Source organism: Drosophila suzukii, chromosome 3 (assembly GCF_043229965.1).
Source record: "Drosophila suzukii chromosome 3, CBGP_Dsuzu_IsoJpt1.0, whole genome shotgun sequence".
Lineage (NCBI taxonomy): Eukaryota > Metazoa > Arthropoda > Insecta > Diptera > Drosophilidae > Drosophila > Drosophila suzukii.
This window is the reverse complement of record NC_092082.1, coordinates 85,391,490-85,414,537: the sequence shown is the minus strand read 5'-3', so window position 1 is coordinate 85,414,537 and position 23,048 is coordinate 85,391,490. Positions and strand designations below refer to the sequence as shown.

General features: G+C 40.5%; 1 protein-coding gene across 10 annotated transcripts in view; it reads left to right on the top strand.

The window, feature by feature from the left end:
* The window catches only part of Jupiter (microtubule-associated protein Jupiter), a 32,416-nt gene that overhangs the window by 5,318 nt on the left and 4,050 nt on the right, over positions 1-23,048 (top strand). For 2 of the 10 annotated variants that reach the window (XM_065866014.2, XM_036818365.3), the window contains exons 1-2: positions 11,265-11,425; positions 11,753-11,895. The exons of 2 other annotated variants lie outside the window; for them this stretch is intronic. In XM_065866014.2, the coding sequence (XP_065722086.1) occupies positions 11,834-11,895 (62 nt within the window). In that variant the 5' untranslated portion in view covers positions 11,265-11,425; positions 11,753-11,833. Of the gene's footprint in view, positions 1-11,261; positions 11,426-11,752; positions 11,896-23,048 lie in introns of those variants that run through there. 6 more of the 10 variants (XM_065866016.2, XM_065866018.2, XM_065866013.2 and 3 more) reach the window with 5 other exon arrangements.

Here is a 23,048-nt window from a genome sequence, read left to right as displayed (position 1 = left end):
ACTCAGGCCCAGTTGCATAGAGATCATTTTAAAGATCTTTCGCCAAGAACAAACTGGAAATGCGAAATGCGATCCATCGAGTCAACGGCCACAATCTGGGTTATTCCATGCAAATTGTTTTTTGTTCCGACAACGCCCCTCGCGGAACGATCTTCGACTGGCGATAAGTTCAAGTTGACTTCTTTAACCAGTTCACAATTCATAAATTTGTATATTGGATACAGTGGGGCATCCTTTGAAGGGTTTTCTTAAATGTATTTCAAATTCATAATGAAAGATATAAGAAAAAATAGAAGGAAAATTCCAGATTTATCAAGAACCTACATACATATGTTCCATTCTCTTTGGTCTGAACATGAGTTATTTTGACATTCAATTAATTAAAGCTGTGTCTCAGCAACCAATTAATTCTCATTTAGCGATCACCCACTGTCTTTGGAGTGCATTTATATGTATGTTTGCATACATGGTGCATAAATGTTTGTTCCATATTATTTAAAAGCTGAGATATAGCGTGCGCATTCGTTTCTGGGGCCCCGCTTTTGTGCCAGATCATTGGCACAGCTGCTGTTTAGATAGCGAGACTTGCAGCGGGTAGCGATCCAAGTTTAAGCCAAGTCCATTGACTGTAGATGATGATGATGATGATGATTGTGAGGATGACAAGAGAGAAGTTTTGTATTTGTGCGTCGTCTTGCCCCCAAAGTTCGTTCACTCTTGACACTCTGACTGAAATGGAGAAGCCGGGATTCGCATTCGCATGCAAACAGCAGTGAGTGGAGGACAGTATATATATGTACACAACATCCGATGGCCTCTGACAGCTCATCCTCATCATCATCCTCTTGGGAGGAAAACGGGGAGGAGCCTCCGTTTGTGCCGCGTCATTTGTGCCAAGTGGTCCCCTTCGAGATGATGAAGCACCATCTCTCGAAGGAGAGATGCGTTGGCTTCCTCAAATCGCTGCCAAGGGATCAGCGATCAGCAGTTCGCGCTGCTAGGTCGTCTGTCGATTCCAGAAACAATCCGAAAACAGGTTCCCGATCCGATTCTCCAGCCAGCCAGCCCATCGACGCTTTCTTCCGTTCCGCTAAATTCTTTTGTCGCTCTTTGGAAGAATCGCACGCGATGAGAACCGGCTGTGGCAGGTGCCCCACTTCTGCTTCTGCGCGCCCCTCTTATCGGAACTTAATTCCTGGAATTATTTTCCAATCCAGCGCTGATTGAAAAACATAAACAATCGAAATGCGGGCATTTGTGGGACAAATTCTTCAAGGGGTAAAAACACTGCGTTATGTGATGGGTTTATCAGGGCCTAAGACCAAAATCCCAATTGTTTGTTTGGGCACCCCTATGCGATTTGGAAACTCAGCTTGAGTTTCCGTGATTATTATTGTCGTCTCGCCCATAAACCCAAGCGGATGTAAACAAAGCGAGTCTATAGCAGCCAGTCAAGATAACAGATGCATATGAGAGGCTGCCTAAAAACACACTAATCTGAATTTATTGACGGAGCAGCAGGCAGTCGGGGGTTAAGGTCAAATCAGGGGCCATAAATAGAGATAAGAAGTAAGGGAACAAGTGTGGCATTTTTAAAATATTTAAGAAACGGAATATTTGAACGAAAATGGTAAGGGTACTATTGAGACTAGTTCACTATATTTATTTTAAACTTCTAAAAATTGATTTTTGAATTTCTGTTAAATAGGGGCACCAATATCAGTGGCGCCATCTGAACGGGCAATTTGCTAGCCTCGAATGGGTGGCGCCACAACTGCTCAGTCTGGCAACTCTACTCCTAGTGTAAAGAAAATACGCTAGATGTCGCCTGTGTAAAATACATGTAAAATTAGACTTTCAATTTTATTACCAGACCTAAAAAATTATAACTCATTCATGAAAGAGAAAGAATAAATTGCGCCCTATTCAAATATCTTGCATATATTTAACATTTTCAGCTTTATATTAAAGGTAAAGAACAAAAAGAAGAGAAGGATAGGAAAAAGTTTGAAGCTCAACTGAATTTAAAGGAATTGACCTCTTTATAAATGGCGGTAGAATCAATAGCCTTAATACTTTAAGTTCAAGACCCATTAAAGTCAAATGGCCAAAGAACCCCAAAGTTGGAGTTTCTATTTATTTTTATTTTTCTAAGATGTGGAAATGACAGTTGCAATTTATGTGCAATTGGGGAATATCGATGTCAGAGTTTGGAGCCGTGATCTATCGATAAGTGCGTCCGCAGATGTTGGCGTGGTGCGAATTTGATTGATTGATTGATTGATGAGTGGAAATGATTGACTGTTCGGCGAGGTAAATTTGCATTTTGCACATTTCGTTAGCCAAAAAGGAATGTCTGTCCCAGTTGCAAGATGGGGAAGCCACCGGAGATGATCGATTGAGCCTGATATGCAGTTCATGCACTGCGAGAAAAGTTCAGTTTGGAATTTAAATACGTTATGTAAGAGATATTATTATATTGCTAGTATAAAGGTAAAAAACGGAACATATTTCCACAGTCGATTTATTTTTTTGATTTATAGAACTCCTTAGCAAGATTAAAAAGACTTTCTAATGCATTTAAGTTGAACTTGGTTTATAGACCGAATATCGGTATACGATCGTTTTTATATCTCCACAAAATTTATTACGAATCCGCTATAGAGTGTCGAATTATTACGTGCTGCATTAGCTGCAATTGTTGCAATACATTTTCTACGATCAACCATTTCCCCGCTAACTTAAGTCATTTGTCTAATATTTTTTGGGGGTTGGGGCACATCGGGGGGGAACTTGGAGCACAGTTCGTGCCACAATTGTTGTTGCTGCGGCTGGGGCATTATCTGCACACTGAAATCGGCGTAAATAATTACCATCGTTTGAGCGCAGTCTGCTAGCGAAAATGATTCGCATCTGACTCCACGGAGAGCTGCAGAACGAAAGATGGAGTGGAAAATAAAGGAGTAGAGAAAGAACGGGAATTCCTAATTTAATAGTAATCATAATGAATGGAATGCATTTGAGGCGGCAGCACAGAGCTCCCAGTCGTAGATTCTGGGCCATCTTTTTAGAGAGAATGGAGCAGAGATCAGATCATTGGCTCCCCAGTGTTTATATATATATCATCTTGCGTTAATGTTCCGTTGGCATGCCAAAGATGAGGCGCGAGATGAGATTGGAATTGGGATTGTGATTCGGATTGGGATTCGGGCTAAGACTGTGACTGGGTCTCAGCTGCATGCCACACACATCATCAAACGATCCTAACTGATCCGGGAGTGGAGCAAAACAGAGCAGAGCGTTGCGTAGAGAGTGAGAACCAGTTGCGTGGAGCATTTCATCCAACATTTGATTTAGTTTCCAGGAATTTCAATTAGCTGGGAAATGGGCAATGCATTCAGGCGGACTTTGGCTTGCGGATTATCTAAGATCTGCTCTAAGCTGGAAAAGAATTTCCAGCGCGACTCCGACGACAGCTGCATTTTCCTCTTGGCTGCTCGCACCACACGTACCACGAATGTGAAAAGTGCTGACACACACCACACACGCCGCCCATTTCCATTTCCCCGTGCCATCAACATCACTGTGGCCATCTCCATCTCCCCCAACCCGTTTTTAGTGGCTTTTAAACTGCGTTAACGCTCTGGTCGGAAATATTAGTCAGCGGAGCCGCCGGCAAACGTGAGTTTCCCAGAATCAGCCATAAATTCGTTGACATTGCATGGGGTCTGTGACTCTAGTTGAAGTTAATTGTACCCGGTACTCGAAGATTTGTTGGTTGGTTAAAATTACAAACCATTCTAGGAGTATTCCTTGATTTTTTCCTCATCAAACTGATTTAATACGGACTTTAGCAATGGTATTAAAATACAGTTCCTAGCCTTGACTTCCTTACCTTCAACTCCTTTGTAGGTCACCAGAGGTCTGCTAAAACGTGACTAGGCAATTAACTTATAAGGCGACTCCTGTGAAAAGCTTCTTGGGTGGTTAAGCCACAGAGGTCATGAATATTTATAAGAACTTGTCATTAGAATTGGCCATAAAATAATAAACAAGGAGTGTTAACTGAAAAAATAAGGTGTAGTTTAGAATATAATTTTTAAAAACAGTTTTGCAGTTTTTGAGTTCTCTTAGACCATAAAACAAATTTGCTTGGCTAGCACATTTTTAAATTCAAAGCCATCTATTTAGCTTGAAATTTTTTATCTAGCAATTCAATAAGAACGATCACGTTCTTTTATCTTAGCCATGTCAGAATAGTTGTGATTCTTCTCCCACCCACTTCTTTTCTGCTTTCTTCGTGATTAAATAGCGAATTAAGCATATTAAATAGAGGGCATCATTTAGTCGCCAAACTCGACGAATGCGTTCTTAGTTTTTGTTTTAATTAAGCAGACAGTGGAACAAATTCAAGCTCGGCTTGTGCCTTTCACTCGCTCAATAAACAAATAATAATTCAGCGGCCGCTCCTCAGTGACTTACCCCCCGTTTCGCTGGCTGGCTTTATGTGCAAACTTTTCACTCGACATCTGGTGCGGGGAGAAATTGTAGCTCGGAAACCGAAACTAAAGCCGATCGAGAGCCCAAATTGATCCCCAATTTCGACGCTAGCCTCTCGACTTTGGGCTAATGGCTAAGCAAACACCCCAGCTACCAACCGATCTCATCCCATACAATACCATCCAATCCGATGCGATACGTTCCGAGCTGAAGTTTGGAGTGCGCCGAATCACGCACTGCACTTGACCATTATCCGTTTCCCAGCGGCGGGTGATTCGGGGGAATACCTTGCCTTGAATGCACCCGAGACATGCGATCATCTGATGGGGTTCGGAATAGCTGCGAGTCCATTGCCATCGCAGGCATTGTTGCATTTGAATAGCATCTCAGATGGAGAGTTTTGTAACCACTGCAATTACTCATCTCGCAAGTCTAACCCGCCTCCCCATAAAGTCCCATTAACAATCTAGGCTTTAATTGACTTTCAGCTACTAAAAAAAAAATGTTTTAACATGTGTAGTTTTCAAGTTAGAGAAATATGGTTTTATGTGGCTCTTAAAATTATTCAGGATTTATAACCCATTTTTATATTGCCTGTTAACCATTTGCAGACTCTTAACTACTCATTTCCCATTGCCTTTTGTCAGGATTTAGATAGAAATGGTTTTCTATAAATGTTCATAGTTTTATTTATATACCAAACAGTTCCCAAGTTTATTGAGTTGTAAAAAATCCAACTTGGGGAATTTAAAGTGAGAAAAGTTCAACTGTAGTCGGCATTGTAATCGCAATTTGATAAAATTGTTTTGAGGTCTTCCACCCACGCCAATCCACGGAATTAGTTCGCTTATAGAAATGTAGCCCCGCAAAGTCATCAGCAGCGGGCAATTGTTTTAATTTCACTTTAATTTATCGCCGAGAATGCCCAATTTAAAGTTTATGCCATCTAATTGAAAACGTTTTTGGGACCTGTCTACAGACCTTGCCTCGGCTTTTCTGGCCTCCTACTTCAAATTTTTTTATTCCCATTCCCATATGTAAGTTGCCATTGCTGCTAAAAGTTTTGTGAAAATTTCTTGGGCTTTGAGCAAGGGGCGGGGAAAATGTCAAGGCAAATGCAGTACTGCAGGTGAATGGGCGTGGCGGTAAAGAAAACTTACCTTACCTTAACCGATTACGATAATTCTCAAAAAGTTTTACAGGCAATCGATAAACAAAGCATTTCCTGCCCTGCAAATGCAAGTATAAAAGTTTTTGCACATGATATAGGGGAAGAGTAGGGCTAATGCTATAGGGTAGCAGACTACTAGACCATTCCAAGTGGTCTGCTGGTCTGCTGCTCATCTCGAACCCATTAAAAACGCCTCGGGAGCGGCTCTTTGACTTCCTTATGGTTAGGGAAGTCTGGCCAGATCAAGTGCCAGACATTTTATTGCCCAGACGCGCAGCATGAACAGGCGTATATATAGGCGGTATATAGCGTTGCGGACAGCCTCATCTGGAGATCTGGAGATGTTGCATATTGGCGCTGTCCAACAAATTTAGCAACATTTCCTGCTCGATGCGCTCAATTTCAAGACGTCAGTTTTTACTTTTTACTGTGTACAAACAAAAGTTTTCAATTGGACCTCACGCGTTTTTAAAATGGGGAGTTTCCCGTTGGCATATGGTACACAGCGATATAAATATCTCTAATATTTGTTTTCAAATTTCCTTTTTGCATATTTCCGTATCATAAATCGATTAACTTAGTGTTTCAATAGGTTGTTTTTCATTGCTTAATGATGAGGTATAATTTTCCTATCGCTGTTCATGCTTTTTTCATATACAGTCGAACTTTTATATCTTAAACCACCATCTGCCACCAAAAAAGTATGAAGAGTTATGAAGACTTAGAGTTAAAGAATATATTTTATAAGCATTTATACTCTCTGTTGCCAATTAAAGTAGTTCGATTAATAGGGACTTAGAGGTAGAAACATAATATCATTCCAATTATTGAGTGATGATTAGGGAACATAAGTTATTTCAGAAATAAAGAAGTCTTATGATAAGACTCGTATACCTTCTATATTTCTCCAAGTGTGTTTAAAAAGTTTCTCTATAAGAAACGAAGCCGAAAAGAGTTGAAAAGTTAAAAGTCAAAAGAAATTAAAGCATTAATTTAACGCCAGCTTTGCTTGGCTTTTTTGTGCTGCTCTGGTAATTGTTACCTTAGTACCTTTAATAGGTGAGTGTTTGCGAGTGCGTAGAGGGTATACCCACAATGCACTCGAGGAAGTTGCTCTATTGTTGGCCATCATTAAAAGACTATTTGGGATCGGGCTTTGGGGCTTTTGGGGCCAAACTCCAATTTAAAACTCCCCATATGTGGGTCTTTGGACCTACGAAAGGCATTTAAAAGCGAAAAGCGAAAGTGTTTGTTGGCCATATCCATTGCATTCGTTCTACTGGGATTCGGGGGATATGCGGGGTATACGGGGGTCTAACGGCATCCCAGGGCGCCAGGGGAAATGGAGATTGATTAAAAGATTTGCCTCGGCAGACGATGATGCATTTCCCTTGATAATTTTCCCGATTCAGCGATTTGCAGCTGGCCCCTGAGGCTGCCGGCCCGCTAATGCCTTAATAATATGATGAACTGGCCCAGCCAAAAAAGAGATTAATTTCCAAGACATTTCCCAGCAGCAGCAAAAGCGGCAGCAAGTGAGTTGTTAGCCCGAACTAAACGTGGCATGTGGCAAGGGGAATTTTGAATGTTGAACGTTGAATCTTAAACGCTGGATGGGGCATGGCATAGTAGTCAAGTTTCCAGAGCAGAGAGCAACGGATGGATAGCCCACCGGTAACCGCTCACCTTTCTGACCGAAAGTCGCTTTTTGATGGCTTTCAAGCTCACTGTTTCCCCGTCTCCTCTTTTTTAGTTGATTTTTTTTTTTTGGTTTGTGCTGGTTTCGGTTGTTTGCAGTGCACGTTTTCCTAATTGCTCCACTTAATCTCCGCTTTTAAGACTTTTCGGTGGTCAGTCAATGGCCCGCAGAGAAAACTAAATACTATTCATATGTGAAAAATGTACACAGGGGCAGTGCTCCTTTGTTTCAGTCCGCAATTTGGCCAAAGATAAGTTCAGGTTAAGTGTACATAAGTGAAAGATGAAAGAAATCTGTATGCATATGGATGCAGAGATTTCAAAGGTCGTTGAACATGCATTTAGAAACCCTTTTAGTTGCTATTAGAGATACAAGTTTTACTGCAAATGGGAGGAGAAAATATATGAATGTTCATTTTATTGACAGCTAATAAGCCTTTTCTCCCTAGAGCACTAAAGATATCCTGAGATTGCCATGGGCTTTCCTTCACAATCGTTAAAAGATCTCAATTACTACTCCACCTGTAACTCAGTAGCTTCGCTTGGGGCTCCAAAAAAATAAAAAATAAAAAAGAGCGTGAGTAATAAAAGTGAGTGTAAAGTTTTTAATTAACGAAAGTTGGCCATAAATATGGCTTGGAAAATGCATTTCCGAATGTCACAAATACTATAGGTAGCGAGTAAAATTTCCATATATTGGACACGTACGCGAGTATTATCCATCATGGTAATTATGCAGGCCCTCTTGGCAGCCGGAAATTTCACTTTGTGCAGTGAAATTATTTATTGGCTTAAATATTCGCAGTATGTGGCGAAGAAATGTCTTGTCTGGTTGGCAAAGGCGAAGTGTCGATGCCTGGTTTATAATCATTAGGGCTTGCCGCCGCGTCACTTGAATTGTCAGTTACCGCCGCCACTGCCCACGTTTCAGATACTTATACGTACTTGTACTTGCAATCCATCCCTACTTTTGTGCCTTATGATGTTTTAACTACCTCCATGTCCACAAGACAGGGCACCACATATAGAGTCGAAAGAAAGGGGCGTGGGTGGTGGTTGGGTTGGGGGTAAGGGAAGTGGAGCAGACGACTTCGATGAGATTAGACACACACACGCAATCACAGTGGTCATTCATAGGATATATCCTAAACTAACTCGAAATATTACAAACATTACAATGGAAAAATAATAATATTTCTATATTCTATCGAAACAAATCCATTTTTTTATACCCCTTTAGAAATAAGTTATATTCCTTAAGGTAAAACAAACCCATTTTCTGAACTCAACTAAAAGCTCATATATTTTAATGTGCCATAGAGAAAGCCCATTCAAATGTGATTATATGTATTTAGTGTCCAAAAGCGCCAGAAAGGTAAAAGCCATATTTCTTAAAAAGCGGAAATTTATTACCATAAAATACCCAGGGGCTCATATTTTGCCAGCGACCACTGTACTCAAAATAATGTGAGTTGTGAGTTTGCCGAGTGGCGACTGTGTATCTGTGTGTTCGAGTGAGTTCCATTGCACTTCTCCTGGGGAAATATCAGGCGACACTTAGCTATTAAGCAAGAGATGGGCGGAATGGCAGGAGAAGACGGAGATCTACTATTTTTAACCGCATGGAGTGGGCATGTGCCCCACAGTCCCCATTCCGGGCATCCCCCCACCCCTTTGTACTTCATCCCTGGGCAAACCAGTGTTGGCAATTTTTTAAAGGATATATTGGTGTGTTGGAACAGGAAGACAACTAAAGCAAACATAGGTTCAATCTCTTTAAACAGGGTTGTGTATATATCTTAAATATCTATTATATCTATTCTATCTATTATTTTTAGAAGTTCTGACTTAAAGTTTTTGATTATTTCACATACAATTTTACTGAAAGATTTTAAATAGGTTTTTTATAATATTATCTTTAGGTATATCCATAAATCACTTGTATTTATGAAGGGCGATTAAGAAAAGTGTAATAAAATGATGTTTATATTTATTAATGTCTGAAAGTAATAAATTAGTATGTGAATCTACTAAAAATAGCAAAGGTACGTGCTTAGGACTCCTTAGTTTATTTTTATGAAGCGTAAGGTTAAAACGTGTTCGTTTCTAAATAAATCCCTTCATGGGAAACAATCTGAACTGTCAACTCTGGTGCAAGTGCATTACGCCTAGGCTTTTACTTACACACACTGTGCCGACAGGGAAAAAGGGGGCAAGTGGCATGGTGGTGTCAGGTTGCCGCATGCACCACTCTGCCATCCCGTGCACCGCTCAGTGGGTCGCCAGTCCCACGACCCACCACCGATAGTAAAATAGCAAAAGCTGCGGCGACGACGACGGCCAGTCAACTTTTGGCTCGGCTAAACAAAAGTGTCTTCGCAGAGCTAAAAATAACCACTGTTTTGACCCAACTTCCCCTCCGACGACTCGACTCTTTGGCTCCATGGCTATGGCTCCGTGGCCCGATCCTCTTAGTCGCTGGTTTGCGCTTCCTGTTCTGTGTGCAAATCTGTGCCAAATGTTTTCCAAGAAAACGAAGTATGCAAATACATTTTGCATTTAAATTCTTGCTGCCGCAGCAGCAGCAGCAGCACAGCAACAGTAGCAGCAAGTGCTGAAAATACAGGAAAAGCGGCAAAAGGGGCGGCCTCATTAGTGGCAAGACACTTGAAATTAGAGTTTGCTGTTTTGGCCCCAACTGAACTGAACTGAGCGTTCCGTTCGTTCGGTGATGATGAAAGTGATTTATGTCCGGCAGCGGCAATGTTCCTCAGCTCCTCGAAAGACACGAGACCCGATGTCTGGGGTGGCAGCAGCTTCATCTTGGTTGGGAAACATGTTTGTGGGTTTGCTACTGCTTTTGGTGTTCACACCCTGTAATTGAAAATAAGGGGAAACTAGGAAGAAGGTCCAAGTTCAAAATATTTCTAAACAGGTCCTAATTAATATTAATACTAGAGCTTTTCTTTTTTCTTTAAACTTAGCATTTTAAGAAGAGATTACTGACAAAGTAATATTAGGATGCCATGGAAATATTTATTAATCTTTTATTGTTAGTTTCGAAAAATAGTTTTTTGAGTTAGGATTTGCTACGATGATAAAAAAGATATTAATCTCTTATTAACCCAAGAATTCTAGTGTTCGTTAGTTTCTAAAATGTGTTTTTAAGTTAGGGTATCAGCTATAAAGTGAATTTGCTAGGATCTTAAGATAGTTTTCCTAGTCCCCTACAGAAAGTCATAAAATCAAGTCAAGTATAGATAGGGTACCTCTGGTTTGAAAAATCCAAATGCACTTGATTTTTTTTCTTAAAAGCAACCAGATGCATAAACCCAAGAAGAAGAAGCAGAAGAAGCATCTAAAGAAACGAAAAGAAGAAGCTGAGGAAAGAAACAATTGCATAGGAACCCTGAAGTGCACTAGACCTGAACTATTTTTTCGCTTTTTTAGAGCTTTTTGCAATGGCACGGCATAACTGAAGCATATCTGCGCACACTTCTCGCTGGCACGCATAAAAATAAAAAATAAATGCAAAAAGTTTAATCCCTCAAGTGTGTTTAAGAGCGGCTTAGAGATATATGTTTTATTTTCGCTTGAGTTCTTTGCGTATTTTAAACTTTTTTCTGACCTACAAGCAGAGTGTGCAACTCACCACGAGTTGAGTTCTGCCAAAGAGAGAATGGGAGCCCCCAAAAGAGAGAGGGCTCCAACTCCAATCAGCATCAGCTGTAGTTTGTTTTTGTTTTGATGCGCCACATGGCCTGGCGCTCGCTCTCCCGCTCTCTTCTCGCCCAGCTCTTGCGCTCTGAGTGAGTTGGGTTTCGGTCGTTGTTTTTGGATCGATAAAACTTCTCGCGCTGCCGTGGTATAAAATGCTTTTCACTTTTCCCACTGCACTTTAGTCGCCAGACATTTATCGAAACGTGCACATCACCAGCGGTCGCACACTCTAAAACAAAACCCATCCTATACACACATATATTGCCTATACACTCAATATATCCTTCGAAACGAAAATCATCGCGAGTGCAAATCAAAAGTTTTCTAGCTTTCTTTGTGAGTGAAGTGTTTGGGAATTTCGGGATAGTTGGCTTGGGGAAAATGTTGCTCGATAAGAAATGGGGGATTGTGATGATGATATCCTGACTTACCTAACTAAAGGAATTTTCTCCGTTTTGCGTCCGCTTTTCCTGCATCCCCATCGCTCTATCTCCCGAGTGAGAGAGAGAGCGATGCTCCTTGCATTCTCTCAAAGTCGAGGGTCTATTGATTTTACGCACATGCAGCAGCATCCCCAGCTATGAGTCATCATCCAGCATCCTGCAACATTTTCCCCCACGTGCCTAATCTCCACTTTTCCCCCCCTTTTCCGCGGGCGCTTAGATTTTTCCAGTGCGAAAAGTAAAGCAATTGCATCCATCCAACAGAGAGATTATCCTTTCGCCAACCAACAAACAAACAGAAATGGCCGCCTACGCTGCTTTCAAACACGTTGAGCTTTACAATGTTGGCAAAGCCAAGAAGAGGTAAGAAAATCAGGATAATATGGAACTCTTACAGAATATAAAGAACAAAAAATTTGCATGTCGAAAAACGGTGTCAATAAATTGTTCCTTTCAAAGATATTAACAAATCTTAAGAGCTTAAAAAAGGATACCCAAACAAAGAGAAGTATTCCAATCCGTTTATGTCAACAGAGGTTAAAGTCTGAAAGAAAAGGCATTTAATCATACAAAAAATGGGCTTTGTTAACATGTTCCTTTGTTAAGAAAGTATCTCCTGAGATTTAAAAAGGGCTTGTATTACCATGACTCACAAATAAAATGAAACAAAGAGAACCATGTTATTGGTTAATTTGACAAATAGTCCTATCGTTATCTATGTTTAACCAAAATGACTTTCAAATTATGACAAGCTGTAAGAAAATATTTATTTGAGAATGACAAGCAATGATTTGTCTTTATCAATTCAAAAATATTACTAAGGCTCATGAAAAATATTTGACCAGCAATGGTTTGTCATTAACAAATAATAATAACACATTACTTCCTTATCAATTGAAGAATTTTTGTTAGGCATATTAAAAATATTTTGTTTTGTCTTAGCATTCCATATTATTATTAGGATAATTATGTGTCATTTTCGAAATCATATATATTCTCGCTGAAAATATTACTCAACTTGAATGATTTATATCGAGGTTATCCGACGGCCGACTCATTTTCCCTGAAGTTTATCAACTGTTACGTGCTCATTGCATACTTTGTTATTGTTTGCCACCGCTCGAGTGAACTTTGATTGGCAAACATTTCGGAAGGCAGCCTCATCTCATCGTGATCTGCATCAACATCTTCATCTGCATCTTCATCTTCATCTTTATCCCATTGTCTGAGCGGCTGAGCTGCCAAGCCAAACAAACACTGCATATTCATTTGGTTATGTGTGTAGTTTAATTTAGCGTTCATTCACCTCGCCGCCTGACTGACTGACTAACTAATACTACCCATACAGTCGCGTGTGCACGGGGCGTATGTGTAATCTGGGGAGCAGCACTTTTGCAAGCGCCTACTTCCCACAAAACCGAACCGAAACCATCGAGGCACCTCCGCCACCTAGCCACCTAACCACCCAGCAAGTGAACCACCCAAGGTGGTGGTGGTGGTGGTGGCATGTCTTTGGATGTCTCATTGATTTTCCTTTGCCAACGGCCAACTGCCCCAAGCCCAAAACCACCGCTCAAAGCACCACCCCCAACACTCCCGAACACCATCGCAGTCCACTCGATGCCACCGCACACAAAACTCAAAGGGACCGGCGTTCTTGGGGAACATAGAGGTACATACCCTTTCTAACTCCGAGGGTATTACAATCTCTTTTAAAGCCATAAAAACAATAGCCAATTTGCATTTATGAGGAGGTGTTTACGAAATATTAGTTTTGATGTGACATAAAATGTGGGACATATATAATTGATGGTTCTGTTGAGCCATAAACAATGATTGAACTTCTTAAAAAAGCTACGAATTTTAAGGTTTTATTTATGAAGTATCAATTAATGTCAAGGCGTTTTTGATGCTTTACTTTCTGAATAATGAATACTCTATTTTTTGCAACTTTTATACCCTTATTTGGACTCATGATTTTTAAGACATTCTAATTTTAATTACAGCCTGTAACAGCCCAACGAAAATTCAATTTGAGCTAGTTTGCGAAATGTATTTTTGGCAATCATTCATGCTGTTTAACATTAAAACTGATTAGATACACCCATAAACCAAATGATACGAAATATAATAAAATGTTTATTATTGAACAATCACGACCTATTACCGCTAAAACAAAAATCATTATCTTATTACCGTTTATCACCGCTAGTCCCAGGGTATTTCCCCCATCGACTTTTCTCAACTTTTGCCGCCTTTCTTTTTTTTTCCAGTAGTTAAGTTTCGGCTTTTGTTTTTGCATGCAATTCTTTGACCAAGCCCCTGCTGCCCAGCACCACCCATTTTTCACCTTTCGAGTGGGGAAACAAAAATCGTTACCGAAATGCTTTTTGCTTATGTCTGTTCCGTTTACCACTCTTACGCTCTCGTACCTGTTCCAACTTCGACTTGGAGTTGTAGTTGGAGTCCCATTCCAAGTCCAAGTCCGCTTCCCTGTCCGCTCGACTGTCCGTTCGTCTGTCCGTTCGTCTGTCCGTCCGTTCGTTGTCCGCTGGTCCGTGGCGGACATTGAACCCCTGCTTCTCTCCGCGGGCATTTTGGGATCGGAGATTAGTTTTGGTCGCAGCAGAAACCAAATAGAAACAATTTTCCTTATGTGTGCCATGTGCATTATAAACAATTTGCTGGATTTTATGGTCCATCGATGGGTGGCTGCCGCAAACGCTGTTGGGGCCAAGTGTGGAAAATGTGTTAATCATTGTCATTGATTGCGATTGTGTAACATACCATATACCATATAGCATATACCATATATACCGCCTTGGACTTTCCCGCCAGAGGCCGAAGGAAAATGATTAATATACTTTTTCTCTGCATTTCGATGCAACGTTTTGTGTGTCCCCCTTTCTTCTGCGCAGCCGTGACTTATTATTGTAAACAATCAAATTAAATCTCAAAGGTGCGACGCGCCAAGATATCGGATTGAATTGTCGCTCTTTGTTGCGTTGTATAAGCGGCGGAAATCATGACAATTCATTTTGTTTATGGCATTGTCTATCCATCTGACGATCATTATACGCTTGAATTCCTTTGCACAATGCCCGCATATCTACTGTTTACAACCTGAAGTTAACCTCATTCTGCAAGGAAAGTCGGCAAACAAATCAAGAATTTCCATATATTAATAGCCATCCGTATATAATATATATACTTGGATGGGAATGTTTTTTTTGGCGTTGCCAAGTCAACATTTATGTAAATGATTGCAGAACATGCGGAAAACGAGCCAAAGTCGTTATGAGGAATATAATCAGTAGAAATCTGCACCACCACCCCCCCACTATCATGACCTATTGACAGAACTGAATGGAACAGAACTGAACAGAACCGAAAAGGAAATCAAACACATTTGTGTAATGCCTGCGTCAATGTAATTCCTGTTGACACGGAAGTCGGGCAGGAAAAGTGGGGAAAAACTTTTCGGCCCTTTAGTTGAATGTTCCCCTGGCAACCTCAAAAATATATACTATATATGGATTTTATTTTTTTCTGTTTTGATGGATACTGTACCTTTGAGTGCCTGACACGATGAATGAGGCTGTTCAGTATTCAATTCCCATCGATCGGGTTGAAATTGAAATTGAAGGTGGAGGAGCGTTGGTCCTCTCGTCGGGAGGAGCTCTATCTGAATATATTAGAAAGTCCTTTCGCTTTCCACAAAGCCGCAAATTAATCAATACAAATTTATTAATTACATATTTAAAAGCGCAACAGTGTTGCAACTTTCGCTGCGATGGGTATGAGTGTGTCAGCAATTCTGGTATGGTTTGCTCTCTGGCACTCTGGCACTGAAATGCACAATTTACGAAGCCAATCCCAGCTTACGTACGCATATACATAATAATAATAAAAATGCCAGCATCACTATCGGCATCTACATATACATGCATGCGGCTTTTCCGAAGCCAAGACAGCCAGCTAGCTTTTCCTCTCGAGCACACAGCACTTTCCTTTGAAACTGTGCGGTTGCACACGGCTAATCGATAATTATTCATCGGGCTCAGGCCAACACTATCGATAATTGACAATCTATGGCTTTGCAGCACCAACAACTCCTTCCACTCGTGTCCAATTATGAATTTTTCATCAAATCCCGCTCCGTCCATTAATCAAACACCTCCCGAAAGAAACCACCCGCTGCGGTTTGATTTGGTGCCCTCTAGTGTCTTCCTGCGCATCTTTTGTGATGGAGGGGCTGAATCTGTTCACCCGCTGACATCCGACACTTTTCACGACCGTGACTGACCAGGAAAACATATCAATTTAAATGCTATTGCATTGATTGAGAGAGAGGGAAATGGGAAAAGTGCGTGGACCTGACACTCAAAGTGTAGTTGCATCATGGGCAGAGGAAGTCGTCTTTAATTGGGAGTCTCAGCAGGAGGTATATTACTCTGAGGGTACTTGGAATATCTCTTTTTCTACCGATTGTAATTAATGAATAGCTATTGAAAAGCTAAGAAATATAAATATATATGGAGGGGTATCTGGTTTTATGTTACAGATTAATGTAAAATAAAAGGGGGTTCCTTATAAGGTTTAAATGCATTCCATTGAGTAACATTCCTGCCATCACCTGTGTGGAATTCGAATGCCTGAGACAACTTCGATCCGATTGATAGAGATATATATCTTTTTTTTTGCCGGCCACAGCTGATTGGATTCGAAAAGCTTTTGAGTGGAAAGCAACGGTAAACATACCGCGCTTGACTGATCTCCACCGCCACTGGAAACACCACGCCTCCCTCCCCCTGAAAAGTGCAGCTCCTCCCCTTCCTTTTCGAAGCGAGGGGAAAGTAGATTCTTCAGCTTACATTGTATTTTTCTATTTGATTTGGCTTTGTCCGAAGGCGGGCAATTATAATGGGATTCGACTAATCAACGTTTTTAGGTAAATCAAATATGGGAGGGAGAGACAATCATAACAAAAGTGGCAGCAACAATAGAAGAAAACCGCACACAATTTTCGTGCTTCAGTTGGATTTTCATTAGGTTTTTCAACATTTTTTTTTTCATTCGTTTTTTTGCGGTTGCACGAAGCGAACGGGACACGTTTTAAATGAAACAAAAGGAAGCAGCAACGCAGCCAGTGCAATGCGATGCAGTGATGCAGCAAGCATAATGAGCCAAACAAACCCAAAACTCAATAATAGATGGGCAGCAGCAGAAAAAGGCATTAAAAAAAGATACAACAAAAAAAGAAACAGTAACACATCAAGTGAACTCGTCCGATAAACAATTACCCGGACATTCGAATCCAGCCGAATCAACTGGAACCTACTCCGAACTCCAAACTCCAAACTCCAAACTGCTAACTTCAGAGTGCCAGCTCCATTTTCATTTCCATCATGGTGGAGACCATCTCTATGATGACCATGATGTACAGGTGCAGTGCAGCATAACGATCGGCTGGCTGGACTCTACTGCTGATGCTTTATGGACTAAACCATAAAGCTGAGGCCTCCCGACTGACTGACTGGCAGTAAATTGTGCATTTTTATTGCATGATTGCTCTCAGCAGGCAAACAAAAACTAACAAATGAGTAGGGAGAGTCCAGAAGACGACTCCTCGACATTCCATTTCGCTGAAGATCTGCAGACTGAGTGAAAATCGCTGTGACCCGACCCTTTTTTTTCCCGGGAAAGTCATGTCCCTTGCATACTATATACACAGAGCGAATTAAGCCGAACGTTTGCCAAGTTTAAACAAAGTCATAAAAATCAATTGCAATTAATCAAGTTGCATGTTCCCCACACACACACACCCCGCTTTTCCCCCCCGAGCTCTATCCAAATAGCAGCAACTTTATTATAAAACGACATGAGGCATCCGCCCAGACTCCCCTTCTTTTCCTCGAAAACTCCAGGCATTAGCCAAAAAAAAAAGAAACAAATTAACTTTGGCTTGGCAACGGACAACGGACAACCATTTCAGCCTTGTCTTCTCTTGTCTCTTGGATTTTTACTTGGCTTTTTCTGCCTTTTCCCCTTGTCTTGGCCAGAAGCAGCAGCCTGACAGCCTGACAGCCGGACAGTTCGAGAAAGACGGAGATTTTCACACCACCAACAACCAATTTTCATTACGAAATTTTCAAGTATTAGTCATAGGGAACGAATGCGTTTTTAGAAACGAGACAATAATAAGCTTCTTATGCTCTAAATACATTAGTTTTTTATTTTCTATTTTTTTTTGTTTGTTGTCTTCGGGCGACTTGCTTTCCCACACGCTGTCAATACACAAAAAGTTTTCCAACAGCTTTTCGCGGAAGAAGAGGAAGCAGATCTCCGATTTCAACTTTTACTTGTGCGCTGAGTAAAAACGAATTTTGACAGTTGGTTAATTAGAAAACTGTCGTAATGAATTTGGCGTTGAAGTTTATGAGGCTCAACGTTAGTTGAAGAGACTACTCGAAATGAAAATACTCTTGAAAAAGGAATATCCAGCAATCCTTTAAAGAAATGTTGATTAACTTTCGGATTATATCTATAGAAATGTATAATGTTTTTCTGCAATCCCTTAAAGAAATATTGTGTTTGATTCATAAGTTATTTAACTTTATATCATATCTATAGAAATGTAAACTGTTTTTCTGAAATCCCTTAAGAAATATGGTCTTTGATTTAACTTTCGGATCATGTCTACAGAAATGTATAATGTTTTTCTAAAATCCTTAAAGAAATATTGTCTTTGATTCTTAAGATTTTAACTTTATATCATATCTATAGAAATGTAAACTGATTTTCTGAAATCCCTTAAGAAATATGGTCTTTGATTTGACTTTTGAATCATATCTATAGAAATGTATGTTTTTCTACAATCCCTTAAAAAGATATGTTTTTGATTCTTAAGTTATTTATCTTTCTGATCATATTTATAGAAATGATACATTTGTCTGCAATATTAATATATTGTCTTTGATTCTGGAGTATTATATCTAGACAAAAGTATCATATTTACTCTATGCTAACTCAAATTACTGCACCCCTTCTCTAAGAAAAATTTGACACAAAACCCGTACAACTTTTATGAGGTCAAGCGCAATAGAAAGTTAAATTTAATTTCATAATTTAAAATCGAGAGGCTTACAACAAAGTGCTGCTGCCTGGGATATCGACGATGATTTGGCTCGGACTTTGGGCTGGCCACTCCTTCTTGGTGTTGTAATTAATTGACGTCGGGTAAAAGGGAAATCTGGGAAAGCCCCCTGATATGTGTGCAAACATAAAACAATTATCGCAGCAGCATTTTGAGGAAAACGAGAGAGAGACGGGGGGAAAATAATAGGAAAATACCCTAGAGCTGTGTCGAAGAAGAAAGGCCATGGAGAGGAAAATCAAAAAACTAAACCCAAACTAAATCAGAGCGACAACTATCACTTTGAGCCAAGTATTTTCTATATGCACAACCCGAACAACTTTTACCCGAAAAGGTTGTTTTCAAATTTCGCTGTTGTTGTTGTTGCTGGAGCTCCAATGCCACATTACCTTTCGCTCGGAGCGGCCTCTTCCTGCAGCTTCCCCTCGCTGCCCCCGATATACATTAATTTTTGTCATCACCCAGGACAAGGCTCTCCTTGGACTCCTCCAACTCCAACTGGGAGCCACCTGCGCACTCCCAGCTCCACCTGGCGGTCTTGTTTTGTCGCAGATCTCCTGACTTGGTCAACTTTTGCCCGCGGCGCCTGGTGTGTGTGAAAGGTTTTCCAATGATCCAGTGCTCAAAGGCGGTACGGGGTGCAGCAAGATTGCTCCATTCGATTTGGCTCATATTTCAAAATGAGTCAAGCTATTAGGTTCCCAGGAAAAATGCAAACCAACTACAGTGGAACTTGGAAAATAACCATGTGTCTAAGCATAGATTTCAAGTTCCATTTAAAAGTAGGTTTTAAAATGTAATCTTTATACCGTTTCTAAATTTTAAACCTACTTTTAGTATAACATGAGCACGAAAACAACCCTAAGTATTCCATTAAAATTAATGAAAATCTTTATTTCCTTTCTATAACATCTTTAGAGTGAATAATATATTTAAAGTAGGCTTTAAATTAAGTAGGTTTTAAAATGTAATATTCATAGGTTTTCTAAATTTAAAACCTACTTTTAAACACGAGAACCGTTCTAAGTATTTCATTAAAATTAATGGAACCCTTACATTCTTTATTTCTTTTTTAAAACCTCTTTAGAGTCAATAAAATATTAAAGAGTACTTTTAAATACCTTAAAGTCAGAACCACCCTAAAGATAGCTCACTTGTTTTACCTACCCATGTTTAGGCAAATGTTATGGCACCAGGCATAAAAGAGCAGAAATAGCGACGCTTATGGTAGGGCAAATAGGTTAATTGCGAATTAGCCCATTGACTGGAGGATTCCAGGGAAGCCAGACTGCGCGTCACAGTGCGTGTGGAAAGTAAATGGCCAAAACCAGCTCAAACGGAAGCCATGCCAAAATAAACTGCCACATTTTCCGGGGACAATAATGGGTTTTGGTTGGCGGGGATAGAAATATGTGTATAACCTGTGGCCATTAAAAGAGCAAAGCTTCCAAATGTGGAAGAGCTACCTATTTATAGTAAGTAGTGACCTCGCACAGCCGGCGTTTGGATGGTAATTAGTCTATAGGCCAGGCCAACTAGGATGGTTGGCCATTAAGATGGTCGGCATATCTTCGCCACATTGGCCAACCAATAAGTGCATGGATATTGGATATTGGATATTGTGCCCGAATCCGAAACATGGGCCAAAGTCAGACGCAACTTTCGCTTTCCATTTGATCGGGCCGCATTCGGTAAGTCGGTAGGTTCACATGCATGAATGAATGAGAGACCACTTGGCTTTTCTGGCGGCGGCTTAACTGTTTAAATAATTATTACTTGTTCGTCACTTGCGCAAAAATTGCCCATTTACCGTTGCTTTGTTAGTTTTTCCTCTCAACCCTGCCGATCCAAAAACAAAAAAAAAACCCAAAGAAAATAATGAAATCACAGCAGGAGAAACAAGTCTTTGTCAAAAAAGAAAGAGTACAACACAAAAAAAAAGAAGAGTTTTACGCTCCGCTGGTTGTGCTAACAAGCCTCAAGACATTTTAATAAGAACACTTTGCACACACAGGCCCCGGTCTTATAGAGTGTGCGACAGTTATGATCGCAATTACCCCACACACCAACCCAACCCGAACTGCGAGTGCGAGTTATTTCAGCGATTTCCCCACGCGACGCCACTCGCAAAACTCCACTACACTGGAAAATTAGATATCATTGGGTGATTAATGATATCACTGATATCACTATGGCTAGATCTCTTTTTCAAGTTTTCTTAGGCAAGATAAAAGATCTTCATTTGCATTAATTTTCACAAATGATGATTAATGGTAAGGCCAGAAAGTTTTGAATTACTTATCAACTTTATAAAGTTGGAGTTTCCATAGGTTCTTCATAATAAGTTAAAGCCTAACCTTATAGCTATATACCTTTGCAGATCTCATGTATCAAAATATTATAAATTCACGATATAAGTATGATCCTTGGTTTACGTATTTCAGAGTTCTTTATTATATGATCTTAAGATTAGGAAAGTGTTCCAAATAAAAATGGAAGTTTACTGTGTTAAGGAAACACGAATCATTTTCAGTTTTGCTTACAGCATGAATGCACTTATAGATTAAACTGACTGTTTTCCCTCAGTGTAGCTATATGGCCCCCTCTTTCCCCCGCTGCTCCCTCTTCAAGCAGTTCACACACTTGCGGCGGCCGTTTAACGGTTGTTTTGCCTTTGCGGCTGCGCATTTGACGCCTTGTCATGTTTTCGAGGGCCAAGAAAAGCTTGGAAAGTCAGAAGAAGCCGCTGTGTACAGTGTAGTATAATTAATTAGGCCCAGCCGCAGTTGCAGAGGCCTTCCTCTTCCGCCGGGGCACGCAATTTGGGTTGCACTTTCTAGCAGGAAGACAACGACGCACCTTTACCACCACCACCACCACCCACTTTTCCCCTTTTCCGCTGCACTCAATTCAATTCTACTGGTAGAAAGTTTTAATACCCGAAATGAATGCTAAACTGGGAATTGCCCCTATTATTTATGCTCATTGTTTTTGTGGCGCCACACTTTAGCTTTTAGCTTTTAGCTCTCAGCATTTAGCTTTGTTTAAACCAACAGTAATCGGCGGTAATTACAATGTAATTTTGTTAATTATCTTAAAAGTGTAACAAAAGTAGCGGGAATCGCTTGAGTCGAGCGACTCTCACTTTCCTTGGAAGAGCAGTGCGTGCCGCGTGTCTTTCATTTGCAGATGGTGCATAAAAACGCAATCTTTTAGCCCACTGAAAGCCCGCTGATTTGATTGACGCCCCGAGGAAGGCGTCTTGCAGTAGTAAACTAGCAATAGCAAATGGCCAAGAGAGCGACCAAAAGCAAATGTTGACAAGTGAATGGTCTTTGGTCTTTGGCTTTCCGAGCCTGGGGGCAAATGCAACCACCAGCCACCAACCACCATCTACCAGGAGATTCAGTCGAAGCTGGGACTGTAAGTGGAGTTTTAGCTAAAGCTGGAGAAGTTGGTAGCATCCACAGTTCAGCTAACTGTTGCAGAGTTTAATTGACGTCTCATGCTGGCGGCAGTAAAATGCATTCACAGAAACCTCAGATACACTCGGATAGCCGCAGTCTTCGATGGCTGACAGTGCGGTTCACAAATGCAAGACAGCTGCGATTTTGGCCAAATTAAAAGATCAAATGTCTGAGGTTCAGCGGGGCAGAGAGATGGGGGTAGATATTACATGTAACATCAAATAAAATCGCTAGATATGCATCACATTTTATTACATTAGGTATACTTACCAGCGAGGATAGGGTTCCTTTTGTTAAAAAAAGAACTAATAAGAACGTTTCTTGTTTAATTTTCTGAGACATCCCTAAAAACATAAGCTTTATACCACAGAGAACCTGGCCTTAAGCTAAGAAAGCACAAGATTAAAATATTTAAGGATCTACAACATAATTATTCATTTAAAATTATATTCCAAATCATTATAGTGCAGTCATTGAACTGCAAATTACTTTTTTAATGTTCATGAAAACGGAAATAACCATATAATAGCGATTTCCTCCGGTAAAGTTTATGAACTGTGGCTTTAAAAATTATTTTCATCGAGTCCTGCTGCGTTACCCTGTCCAATTTTAATAAACCACGACTACCCGCTGAGATCTGCCACCATTAAGGCCTTACAGATTCGACGTGCACTGTAGCTGGTGGTTTTGGCTTTTGGTTTTGGGCAACGTTGCGTGGATGGCGACTGACTGACTGACTTGGATGAGTACTGAGTACTGGAATACTGAGCTCTGAGCACTGAGTGGCTGGTGAATGCCACAAAGCATAACATTTTTGGCCAGCCTTTTGTCTCGGCTGCAATTCTTTATGCCAGGGTTTCCACTTAATTGCGATGCAGCTGGAATGGAAGATG